The 12,643-nt window shown below is 48.2% G+C and overlaps 1 protein-coding gene across 2 annotated transcripts; it reads left to right on the forward strand.

Moving 5' to 3' along the window:
- Positions 1 to 9,495: 9,495 nt before the first annotated feature.
- LOC102423759 (mitochondrial fission regulator 1-like) lies at positions 9,496 to 11,409 on the forward strand. 2 transcript variants are annotated; one of them, XM_023747841.1, is made up of 2 exons: positions 9,496 to 9,653; positions 9,759 to 11,409. In XM_023747841.1, the coding sequence occupies exons 1-2, from the start codon at positions 9,640 to 9,642 to the stop codon at positions 10,507 to 10,509; spliced, it is 765 nt and encodes a 254-aa protein (XP_023603609.1). In that variant the 5' UTR covers positions 9,496 to 9,639; the 3' UTR covers positions 10,510 to 11,409. The 2 variants fall into 2 exon arrangements, with proteins under 2 accessions (XP_023603609.1, XP_023603608.1); XM_023747840.1 differs by having other exon boundaries at positions 9,496 to 11,409.
- Positions 11,410 to 12,643: the final 1,234 nt, after the last annotated feature.

The raw sequence follows: 12,643 nt of genomic DNA on the forward strand, positions 1-12,643 counted from the left end.
ACAAAGAACACGCAGCGATGCTCGCTGAAGCCCATCAGCAGGGCCGGGAAGGGCTGCGGCGCCCTCTGAGTGTGTAGCCTGGGGAGGGAGGCCCTCTGTGCTGAACCGGGTCAGTAGCTCAATGACTAGCAGGGAATCTGTGCGTTCAAATCGAGGTGCTGTGAATGGAGGAATCTATTGCCGGGCCCCACAGATATTGCTCCCATCAGAGAAAAAAAAAATTCCTCCTGAACCACATATCATTCCATTTCTTAGAGCAACGGTTCTCAACCTGTGGGTCGCGACCCCTATGGGGGTAGAACGACCCTTTCACAGGGGTCGCCTAAGACCATCGGAAAACACATATATAATTACATATTGTTTCTGTGATTAATCACTATGCTTTCATTATTTTCAGTTTGTAACAATGAAAATACACCCTGCATATCAGATATTTACATTACGATTCATAACAGTAGCAAAATTACAGTTATGAAGTAGCAACGAAAATAATTTTATGGTTGGGGGTCACCACAACATGAGGAACTATATTAAAGGGTTGCGGCATTAGGAAGGTTGAGAACCACTGTCTTAGAGGGAATTCAGCTCCATTATAATCTTATAGGACCACCGTAGGATATGCGGTCCACTGCAGACTGGAACATTGTTATGCAGCACCTGACCATAGTGTGAATGTCTGACCGTATCGAAAAGAATAAATGATAGTACCTCCAGACAAATAAAATTCTACATGGACTATTTTAGAAAGTGCCATATGTACCAACTTCGAAAGAAGCCTACAACATATTGTAAAATGAAAAAGGGAAGTTGCAGCACAATATGTATAGCATTAACACTCACTTTGGATTTTATGAGCCACATTTAATAAAAATAGCTAATGATGTACTGAATATGAGTATTTATTCTTTGCCAGGCACTTATCTAAATATTTAATCCTTATAACAATCTCATGAGATAAGTACTACTATTCCATTCTTTCAGATAAAGAAACTAAGGCATCGAGAAGTGAAGTTATTTTCCCAAGGCTGTGGGGATGGTGAAGTGCTGGAGCCCAGAATCGAGCCTGGCGACCTGACCCCTGAGCCGGCACCATCAACCACGTGTCAGGAGCTTAGGACCAGGTCTCAGACTGGGCTGGGAGAGGAAGCGCCTTTCTCTGCCCACTTTCCCCATTTACGTGTTGATTGATTTGTTACAATGAGCATGTAATTGGAAAATAAAAATTTTATAAAAGCGCTCAACCATGTGGCATCCTTGCCTGGGATGGGAGCCAAGAGAGCGTGGAGGGAACCACAGATGTTCTTCTCAGGCTGGTCTGAGCTCAAACCTGACTTCTCATTATCCCCCCTACACGCACCTTTCTCCTCAGCCAGCAAAGGGACAAGGGAAAGGGCCCAACTTCGGTGTAAGACAATCTGTCTTCCAGCTCTTTTCCAGGTACTGGCCAGTGGTGTGGGCTTTGCACGGCATCATAACCACTGCGCCCCCTTCTCAGCTGCAGACACTACCACCACCATCAGGGCTTCCTGCCAGGCTCAGAGAGCAGGACTGGCAAGCAGCAGGTGGTTGCTGAGGCTGCTCTGCCCCCTGCTCTCTGTAGCTGTGGCTCCTGGGGACCACGCAGCACTTGAATTCAGGCGAAGTCTTGGGCTGACCTCATCTGGGAAGGTTTATTGTCCCCATGGCATCCACATCCAACCAGGTCCAAACTCAGTTTAGAGGAAGAGGGTTTCACAACAATATTACGAATTCAAAAACCAATGACTCCGGAGTCTCCCCCTAATTTCAAGTCCCCTCCCATCTCAAAGAATAAAAGGGCAGGAAGAGAGGTTTCTGTTCCCGTTTTGCCCTGTGATCCAGCCTCAGCCCGTGGTGTGGTGAGTCTGGTGCAGTGTGTGAAGGAAGTCATTTGCCTCAAGGTTCCTGCTCAGTGGATTTGGGAACCGCCAGGCCTTGCTGCTAAGCTGGGACCAGGAAAGACCAAGCCAGACACTCCGGTCCTGCCCGCCCTGAGGAACCCGCTCTGGAGGCACCTCCAGGAGTGAGGGGTGGAGAAGATTGGGGCGGGGTTTCAGAGTCTCTACTTCAACCTTACTATAACTTTCATATTAGTCCTTCAACTAGTGCCCATTATCACCTGCATGGATGGCATTATCCAGAGAACTGCTCGAGTCTCCTCCACCCACCCACCCCCATCCAATAACTGCATTCTGGCCTCAGGCTGTGCATGATTCCTTCTGAGGGTCCTTACTGAGCCCATGTGATCTCTGTAATCTCCCAGGCAGCTTCGTTCATCAGCATAGCGCGTTCCTACTGATTCTTCCTTTAATGGCACCCTTTCTGAAGCAGCAGTGATGGTGCCAAATGGCACTTGCATTTCCAGGAAAGCAGCCAAACTCATTAAGTTAATAAAGGAGTTTAGCTGTACGGAGATGCCCCCTCAAATGCATCCCGCAAAACCCGAGCTCTCGCTGCTTTTTGGACCATTAGACCTCTGTCTGCACCTGCAAAGCACTCCTCCAGCTGAGACACAGCAAGTCACAACGGTGACCCCACAGGGCTGGAGAGTGTTGAGCGCTTCCTGTGCGAGCTGGCGGGGCACACCTCAGAGCCGGGCACCCCCTCTCTCCAAGCCAGAGGGAGCCCAGTGGAGCCCCCGTGTTCCTGGCCAGTGATGGGACAGGCCCATAAGTCCCCTTGGTTGTGACAGCAGGATTGTCCTCGTTTACTGCACAGCCCGGGGGTGGCAGGAAACAGCGTCAGATCCACCAGTACAACAGCTGCCTGCGGAGTCGCCGGCCTCAGTCCTACTCCTCTGCCCACATGCTTCCCCTTTGCAGCCAGGGTGATGATCTTCCTCAACCACAATCTGTTCCATCACCCCCACCCCTTCATGCTCACAGAACCTCAAAACCTCCAGCAGCATCAGGCCTTGAAGGACACCCTCTACCACCACTCACCTCTCCAGTCTCCCCATCACCACCCACCCACCCTCTACCTCACCCTCCACCCACCCCACACTCCAGCTCCCAACACAGGTCCTGCTCCCTCCTCACCTCAGGCCTTTGAGCACCATTCTCACAAGCCTTCCGCACCTTCCCCTCCCCCCACCCCACTGCCTCCTCTTTTCCTGGGTAACTCCAACAGATCTTTCCAGACCTCAATACAAAGTCCCTGCCTCCCAGAAGCCTCCTCTGGCTCCCAAGTGGGCCTGGGTAGGTGCTTCTTCTTCGAGCTTCCACAGCAACGGGCGTGCCCCTGTATGAGAACACTTACCACACAAAATCATGAACATCTGCTTTATTGTCTGTCTCCACACCGGGCGTGAGTGCCCATCATTCCCTTCCCAGGAGCTGTGCCTTTTCCACCTCTGTGTTCCCACTTACCTGGCACCTGGAGGCACGAAGTCAAGGAAGACACTCCCGCCAGGTAGCATGGTCATCAGCGTCCTGCATGTTGAGTCCTTGTCTTTCCTATCTCCTGGGCGACCTTTGAGAAACACCGTTCTCTTCTGGTGCCCAGGTCTCTTGCCCCTGCTCCCTCTTAGCGCTTTCTTTCCTGCTCTCTCCTTGTTCAGTGAGACTCATCCTGACAATCAAACTGAAGCTTTAAATGTGTTCGTTTCTCCGCTCCAGGGGAAGCATCCTTCCAGTGGCCACTACACCTCCTCTCCAGCCCCACTCCCTAATCTCAATCCCCACACCTTAACCTTCTCCAGAGGTAGGAAACAGTCTCTTCACCTCCTGCCATTCTGCAGAGGAGCACGGACCATCCCTGGGGCCAGCCCTGGTCCACCCAGCCCCGGTCCTGGCTCCCAAGAGGTCCCCGAAGATCCATGATCCCTGCTGCAGCGGGATGGCCACATGACAGGCTCACTCCCCTCAATGATCCTACGCAGATCACTTGTGGAGTTCTGCCAGCCTCTCAGGAAGGGTTTTGTATTTCCTATTGGCACCAGCTCTTGGCATATGGAATTCCTGAAGTTTACTTCCCTCTGAATGTGTTTCAAACATCCTTCTTCCAAGTGTCAAGGCACAGGAGGTAAGGAGCATCCTGGAAATAGTGGCTACACGGGGGTGTGGTCTTGCACCACCGCCCTTACCTCCTTCTGCCAGGTTCCAAGATCCTCCTTCATGAGAACCACAAGGCACGTGATGATGGTTTAGTCAAGGACCCAGATCTCCAAAATCACCCAAAGGGAATCATAGGCATATGCTACATAAGGCATATTTCTGTCATCGTAAGACAGGTGATGGCTGGCTCTTATAAGGGCCAGTAATGGCTGCCTTGCAGAAATACTGTGGTCAAGGCAAGGGACCCTGGTAAGTAGAAGCAAGGACAGAGATTGAGCCAGGATCCCAGGTCTGAACCCTCGCCTGGTCTAAGCAAGAAGAGTGGAATGGCCAGGGTCCAGTCGGGAAACTGAAAACTCTCTGGTATGTCACATACAGAAGATGGGCCACAGTGGGATGAAGAGGCTAAATAAGAATCCAAACAAAGATGGTGATACAACACAAAAATGAGCAACAGCAGGATGCTGGCATCCCTCCAGGGCTGTGGGATACGAGAGGGTGGGGGTAGGGGGGGATGGTGGATGGTGTTATTCCACACCCAGAAGCCAGGGCCCTTCAGCGTGAACTAGGACCACAGCAGAGGCTGTCTGGCAGGAGGTGAGACCATGGAGGAGGGACATCCAGCAGGAATCAGGAACAGTCTGGCAGATGGAGCAAGGGCCAGGAAATGCCCTTCTGCCCAGAGCAGAGAGAGAAGCAGAAGTGCCCTGACTTCTCCCTTCCTCCCAGCTCTAAACTCCTGCCAAACCTAGACAGAAGCCATTGGCAAGGGCCTGGGAAACAGCCTGCAAGAGAAAGGCAGGGATGGATCTGAAAGCAAAAGACAATGGCAGTCCAGGGACCAAGGAACAGACACACCCCAGTAGTTTGTGTGCCCCCTCTGTTTTCCTTAGGGTTCCATAGCTTTCATTCGTGTCCTTTCTCAGCTTCTGTCCTTCTGGACTCAAGAGTGTGTCGCCACAGGGAAGTCTCTGTGTCCATCCTTTGGGCTTTATATATTGTACATTTTTCAAATTCTTATGACACAACAAATACATGTCGAGCCACTCGGTGGGTGGAAGGGAAGAGAGAATATGAAAAAAAAAATAAAAACAACTGTGTGTTTTTTAAATAGAATTTCAAGTTGATTTTGAGAAAGAGAGAGAGAGAAACATCGATGTGAGAGCAAAGCATCAATCAGCTGCCCCTGCCCGCCCAACCAACTGAGCCACACCAGCCAGGGCAAGGTACAATCCTTGTTGTCAAGGAGCTTGTGGTCTGAGGCACAGGGTAGAGAGATAAGCACACAGCTCTCTGTAACAATAAATAAATGATTTCTTTGAGGCCAAGGAAGGAACTGTGCTTGGGGAAATGGGGAAGGGCTTCCAGCAAGAGGTGACATCTGAACTTAGATGAGACAGAGTTCACTAAGTAGGAAAAAGGAATCCCAGAGGGAGGGAACAGGCTCACCCCAGAAACTAAGTGGGTAACAGGATATGGTGGCTCCTGGGCACTGAGAAGACACAGCGGGGATGGGGAGCACCTGGGGAGGGCGTATAAATAAGGCCTGAAAGGTAACTGAGCTCAGAGCTCTTTGCATGCGCACCACAGTGGGGAGTGATGGGAGAGGTTGTGGCATGAGTAGGTTTGTGTGCTGAAAAGATGTCTCTAGCTGCCTATGTGGACAATGGGTTGGGAGCGGTAAGATCAGAGGCAGGTAGAAGAGTTTAAGAGGTGATCATCACAGTCATCCATAGAAGAAATGATAAGGTGCAGAGGGGACGGAGAGAAGGAGCAGACACTAGAAATGAAGATGGCTCACCGGACAGATTAGTGTGCGGCATCATGGAGAGACAGGGCGCCGGGCACAGGGTCTTTCACGTGGCTTCTGCAGGCTCTGCATATTTCCAAGGCAGTGAGGAGCCCAGAGCAGAGCCTAGAGTCCTGGGAGTTGTGGCCTCAATTTGTACAAAGAGAAGGAAGCTTTTCTTTCATGCTCAATGCTCTGCCTGGTGGTACCTGGCCTTGGGGATCCTTTTGCTGCTGGTGCAACGTGAGCACTGACATCAGGGCTCCGTGTGTCATACCAGAGCTTGCAAGGTTTGAGTCATTTTCCCCAAGTCACTCCCCATATCCACCTCCCGGTTCATTTATTTCAGTGGCTCTGAAATTGCATCTCTTCACCCACTGGTTTCTGAGCTGGGCAGCAGAACACTAATTTCCTCAAAGCCTGTTTGCCAACCTAAAGTCTCTGGTCTTAGGTTCTACCTTTCGTTCCTGAGTCTAACCTTCTCTCTCCGTCTTAATCCTCTATTAGATGAAGGTCTAAGAGAGCGTGGAGCAATGTAGAAGAATGAAGACTGGTTTCTTTTGTCAACACAGATGAGAGTGAACTAATGCAAGTAAGAAATCAATAGACAATGCATCCTTCCTCTCCTACTCCTCAGAGAGTGCTGATGGAGCCAGGCCAGGGGCCGAGCTTAGAACAAGGTCTGCATTTCCCAGGTCCTCTGAACAGTCCTGCACAGCTAGACATTGTTCATCTTTTACTGAGCAGTTACTTTATGCCTGGAATTGTGCAGGACACTGTGAGTACTCAGTGATGGAAAAAATACACACCCTGCCTCATGAATTTATTTCTGTTGAACTATCACCACCTGGTGGCCTACATCAAATTTTGTCAAGAAAAGAAAGCCTTGAGTCCTGCAGCTAATGATCAGTTGGCATGGGAATGGTAGCTTTCTCAGGAGGCTTAGCAAGGCTGTCACATGAGGCCTTATTAATTCTCAATGTTTAAGCCCAGATGGCTGAGGATTTGGCATATTCTGAAAGGCTATTAGAAGGAAATTCCATACTTACCTCCATGTTTAACTCATTTTTTAAAAAAAATATATTTTATTGAATTTTTACAGAGAAGAAGGGAGAGGGATAGAGTTAGAAACATCGATGAGAGAGATCGATCAGTTGCCCCCTGCACAGCCCCCAGTAGGGATGTGCCCGCAACCCAGGTACATGCACCTGACTGGAATCGAACCTGGGACCCTTCAGTCCGCAGGCCGACGCTCTATCCACTGAGCCAAACCGGTTCGGCGTTTAACTCATTTTTGAAATTAGTCCTTCTCACTGGGCAGAAGTCCTACCCCAGAGCTAATCCCAGTTCCTCCTGCTATAGCTAAAGTCCTTTTGCTTTGATTGACATCAATGGGGCTTGTCACATACACTCAGAGGTCATCCTCTGACCCTGTATTTTCTATCTCAAAGCCTCCAGGGGGAAGGAGTGGGTGACAATCCACTTAATGCAATGGACACAGGCCTCCCCCGTGGTGAGGGCCAGCACAAGCTCAAGGTGCACCTCTGTCGTGCATCCCAGCTGCCTTTTAAAAGTAGTCTTGGAAGTGATAAGGGATAAGTTTCTTGGAAGTGGATGCACTCACCAGTCACCCTGAGAGCTCACCTGTCAGCACACTCACAGTTGAAGGGGGCGTGGGGATGAGGACATGGGCTGTAAGTCTCCCAGATCTGGTGTCATCTGCAAGCTGGAGACCCTGAGCCCCATCTTAGAAAAGGGTTGGGAAGGTGCAGTGAGCCAGCTCCACAAAGTGCCTGGTGAGAAGCAGATCCCACCAGGGCCTGCTAACATCTGCCCCTCCCCCCACTCCCAGACCTGTCATGAGAAACCTCAATGCAATTGTTTTATGTACTCACAGCCCTTCTGGTTCTGAAAGGACTCAGTATACAAATTAGCATACATAAAAAGTAAAATAAAAATTGTATTAAGTTGCCACACATATCAAGCGAAGTTAAAACACAATTACAGAGGCATAAGATGAAACCAAAAAGTTAAGGTGACACATGAAGCATGTGCTTTAAGATGGCATTTCATACAAGCTTTGAGAGGGGTCAAACACTGGACTTAAAAGCTCATAGAGGACAAACTGAAGAGGCACAGTGGCCAGCTGCTTGATAAAGTGCTTGAAAGAGAAAAATAAGTCAGTTCTCAAAAAGAGCTAATTTCTGAGCCAAATTTGTTAAAAGTTTGTTTTCTTCAATCCAGAAATTGCTTTTCTAGGAATTTAACCCTTATAGGTATTCACATGTATGCACAAAGACATACATGTGTGCAAAATTCAGAGTAGCTATTAACAGCCAAATACAAATGAAAGCAAGCTAAATTACCATCAAAATGGACTGATTATATCCGTTTGAGTCCATACAAACTATGGGATACTCTACAAATACAGAGAGGAAAAGGAAGGACAGGGCCATATGTATAACATGAAAGGGTCTGCAGAATAAGAGAAAAAGAATCAACCTTCAAAAAAAATCATGTCCTATGTCTGTAGTTTGTAGAGAACTATAACTCCATTGATGTAAAAATGTTAATGCTGGTTTCCCCTTGGGAGTGGATAAGATGGTAGGGAAAGTTAAAGGGACATTTTTACTTTTTACTCTACATATCTTTATATTTTGCTAGAGGCCCGGCACACAAAATTCGTGCACAAGTACAGTCCCTAGGCCTGGCCTGTGATCAGGGCCATCTTCCCTGGCTGCCCCCAGCTGGCCCCACCCCCCACCACCACTCACCCTGGTTCCCCGTTAGCCATCAGGTGATCAGTGCCTGATGGCCGGGGAAGGAACAAAGAGGTTAGCTGTTCCCACCTGCTCGCTGGCCCCACCCCCACTGTGGGTCACCCTCTGTGTGTGGCGCAACCAGCGGGGTGGGGGCCTGAGCCTGACACTGCCTTCATCCCCTGCCACCTCCCCATTCCCCATTCTCCATTGGGCGATCAGAGCCTGCCGGCCAGGGAAACGGACCAAGAGGAGGTCAGTGTGCCTCACAGTGACTGGTCCAGCGGTCGTTCTGGTCGTTCTGTCCTTAGGGTCATTTTGCATATTACCCTTTTATTATATAGGAATTTTTAAACCTAATAATTTGATTTAAACAAAAAAGGGAAACTCATTTTAAAAGTTACATGTAATTAGATGGTGTATTACATTAATGATATATTTTCTGATTTTGATTATGGTTATGTAAGAAAATGTTGATACTTGCCAAAGTCCTTCCAGGTCAAAGGTCCTGACATCTACAACTTAATCTCTCTCAAATCATCAGCAAAAAAATTAAATGAAATAGTAGTAAGTATACAGAGAGAGTTAGAAAGTCAGTATGTCATAATGTTAATAATTATAGGATCTAGGTAATGGCTAAGTGGGAGTTCACTTCACAACTCTTGCAATTTTTCTGTAAGTTTGAAATGTTTTCAAAGTAAAATGAGTTTCTAAAAGTCATGCATGATTTCTTCCTTCTAGGGTGGAGACTTCCTGTGTCTTACTTGGGTTCTAGGAAGAGACCCTCATTGGTGGGTCCTCTTACCCATGTAAGACAGGCACCAATCATTATGCTTGATTGAGACTTAAGTGCAGTTAAGAAGGTCAAGTGAGAGGAGGGGCTGTGAGGTGAGGGAGTCCGGGAGCCGGAGTCTTAGGAAGGGAACTCTGGTGTCCGCAAGATGTCCTGATATGAAGGAATCACGCCTCCCCAAGCTGCCTTGTCCTTCAAGTGCAGGAGCCGGTTGAAAAGTCGGGAATGGAAGCCAATGCGACCATCCCGATCTGGCAGAATAAACCGCATGGGGCTGCTCGCAGTGTAGTGAGAAGAATTGGGACCAACCTGCCCCTGAAGCCATGTCCCCGGGCGTCCTTTGAGACCCTGCCCAATGTCTCTGATCTGTGTCTGAGGGATGTGCCCCCAGTCCCTACTCTGGCTGATATCGCCTGGATTGCTGCAGATGAAGAGGAGACATACGCCCGGGTCAGGAGTGATACACGCCCCCTGAGGCACACTTGGAAGCCCAGCCCTCTGATTGTCATGCAGCGCAATGCCTCAGTGCCCAACCTGCGTGGGTCCGAGGAGAGGCTCCTAGCCTTGAAGAAGCCAGCCCTGCCAGCCCTGAGCCGCACCACAGAGCTGCAGGATGAGCTGAGCCACCTGCGCAACCAGATTGCTAAGATAGTGGCAGCCGATACAGCTTCGGCTTCATTAACGCCAGATTTCTTATCTCCAGGAAGTTCAAATGTCTCTTCTCCCTTACCTTGTTTTGGATCCTCATTCCACTCTACAACTTCCTTTGTCATTAGTGACATCACTGAGGAGACCGAGGTAGAGGTCCCTGAGCTTCCATCAGTCCCCCTGCTTTGTTCTGCCAGCCCTGAATGTTGCAAACTGGAACACAAAGCTACCTGCAGCTCATCTGAAGAGGATGACTGTGTCTCTCTGTCCAAGGCCAGCAGCTTTGCAGATATGATGGGGATCCTGAAGGACTTTCACCGGATGAAACAGAGTCAAGATCTGAACCGGAGTTTACTGAAGGAGGAGGACCCTGCTGTCCTTATCTCTGAGGTCCTAAGAAGGAAGTTTGCTCTGAAGGAAGAAGATTTCAGTAGAAAAGGAAACTGACAGCACTCAGCTCTGCACACTCAGTCTCCTGCTCCTGGAGTTCCTTCAGTAGCTGCCTTCCTCACCGCAAATGTTTCTGTCTCTCCATCAGAAGTTTTCTGCAACAGTCTTGCCGAAAGCTAGAGCTTGGACTGAAAGAGCTGGATTATATGTTTCCCATACTTCATACCTTAGCAGAAGCTAAGGCCTGTTGTGAGCTGAGAGACTTGTTACAGGTAAATGTATAGATTGGAATGTTTCGGTCTAAAGGCTGAGCTAGAAGTTTCTGGTTTTTCCTTGCCCCTGTGTGAAAATAGGTCCTGAATGACTTACTTCACTGCATAAGACCCTATAACTGGTCTTACCGGACACTTTGTGCCCAGCTGTCACTTACTCTTAGCAGCTTTCTTGCAGCAGAGAGAGCTATCAGTGTTTATGTACATGTTCACAGGGCAGGAAAAATCTTATGCTGCTCCATCACAAACCAACACCAATGCCCAGCAATCACCCTCTTCCCATGTCTAACACCTAGATGTAGAGGTCGGCCCTCTGGACCAGCTGACATTTGGGCTGCTTCTGGGAGGCCTGGGCTATTTTTTTCTTAAATATATTTTGTAATACTGTACAACCAAATATACCCTCCAAGGCCCCACTGACTGAACTCCTGCTCTTCCATGGACTTTAGTTCAAGCCCAGTAGGAAACAGAAATGGGGAGGGGAAAGAGAATACCATCTTTCTTTGAGGCCCTTGACTGCTTCTTTGCATTGGGCCAAGGTTTGTATCCACACCATGCATGACTCAGATGCCCTCAGGTCCCTTTCTCTGCAGTATGTATCCCGTGTGTGTTTGGGTTGAAGTACTACCTGACATTAAAGGATTTGGCAAGATACTGCAAAAAAAAAAAAAAAAAAAAAAAAAAAGAAGGTCAAGTGAGAATACTTGTGACAGGGTGTGCGTTCTGTTTAAATGATGTAAATCCGGTGTGGCCTTTGGAAGAACTACACCTGCAGGTTAGGTTAGAGAAGTGAGTTGGGTGTTTGTCCTTAATCTGCCTTGTGACCACTTTGCACCTGTATTGTTGGTTCTTGGAGGATGGCAATGTGGGTGTGTGTATTCCTGTCAACGTTGCCAGGAGAGTAAAAGCAAACCATGCTAAAGGGAGACCCCAAGTCCTGATATTTTCTTCAGACTGGACAAGAGATTAGAAAGAGGACGAGAAGGCACAGGGGGAGGGAGAAATGGATGGACTAGATTGTATTTTAAACAAAATATTTCAGCTTTTGGTGTTCGGTGCACAATTTACCTAAGCTTGAAATACACAGACATTGGGGAAATGAATTGTCAAACAGCTGGGATTGCCTTGCTGGGCTCATAGGAACAACCACGGCTTTTGTTTCCCCTCCAGAAACTTTTATTGGTATGAACCGTTCCTAGCTCTTGACTGGACTTAGAACTTTTAAAAGAGTAGAAGCCTTATCTATTTGGGTTTGAAAAATGTTCCTGCTATTAATCAGAAATAGTCCTTTCTACTTTTTTCTGGCTTATCCTTTACAGTGGTTCTCAACCTTCCTAATGCTGTTACCCTTTAATACAGTTCCTCATGTTGTGGTGACCCCCAATTTCATTGTTACAAATTGAACATAATTAAAGTATAGTGATTAATCACAAAACAATATGTAATTATATATGTGTTTTCCGATGGTCTTAGGCGACCCCTGTGAAAGGGTCGTTCGACCCCCAAAGGGGTCGCGACCCACAGGTTGAGAACCGCTGCCTCAAAGGGTCCTCCACCAAATTTAGGAGGCTGTTTCAAGGCACAGGAAGTACTTGACTGCCATCTAATGGCCAGAGTGAGTAGCTATTTAGAAAGATAAAGGAAATAGTTCCAAAGGTATTCAATATAGGCAGTTTTTACTGCTCTGATACTGTGGACCAGGCACTGTGTTAGGCACAGGAAGTGCAATGGCAAACAAAGTAAGAAGCCTGTCTTCAAGGAGGAGCCTGGCATTCTAATGGCAGCTGAGAGTGACAGAAAGTAAACAAATAAACAAATCATTCAGGTCAAGGTGAGAAAAGGGCTGGACAGATAAATAAAGCAAGGTAAGGGGTGTAGTAGGAGCTGGGGGAAGGAGGTTGCTGCTCTTTAGGAGGTGA

Source organism: Myotis lucifugus, unplaced genomic scaffold (genome assembly GCF_000147115.1).
Source record: "Myotis lucifugus unplaced genomic scaffold, Myoluc2.0 scaffold_1012, whole genome shotgun sequence".
Taxonomy (NCBI): domain Eukaryota; kingdom Metazoa; phylum Chordata; class Mammalia; order Chiroptera; family Vespertilionidae; genus Myotis; species Myotis lucifugus.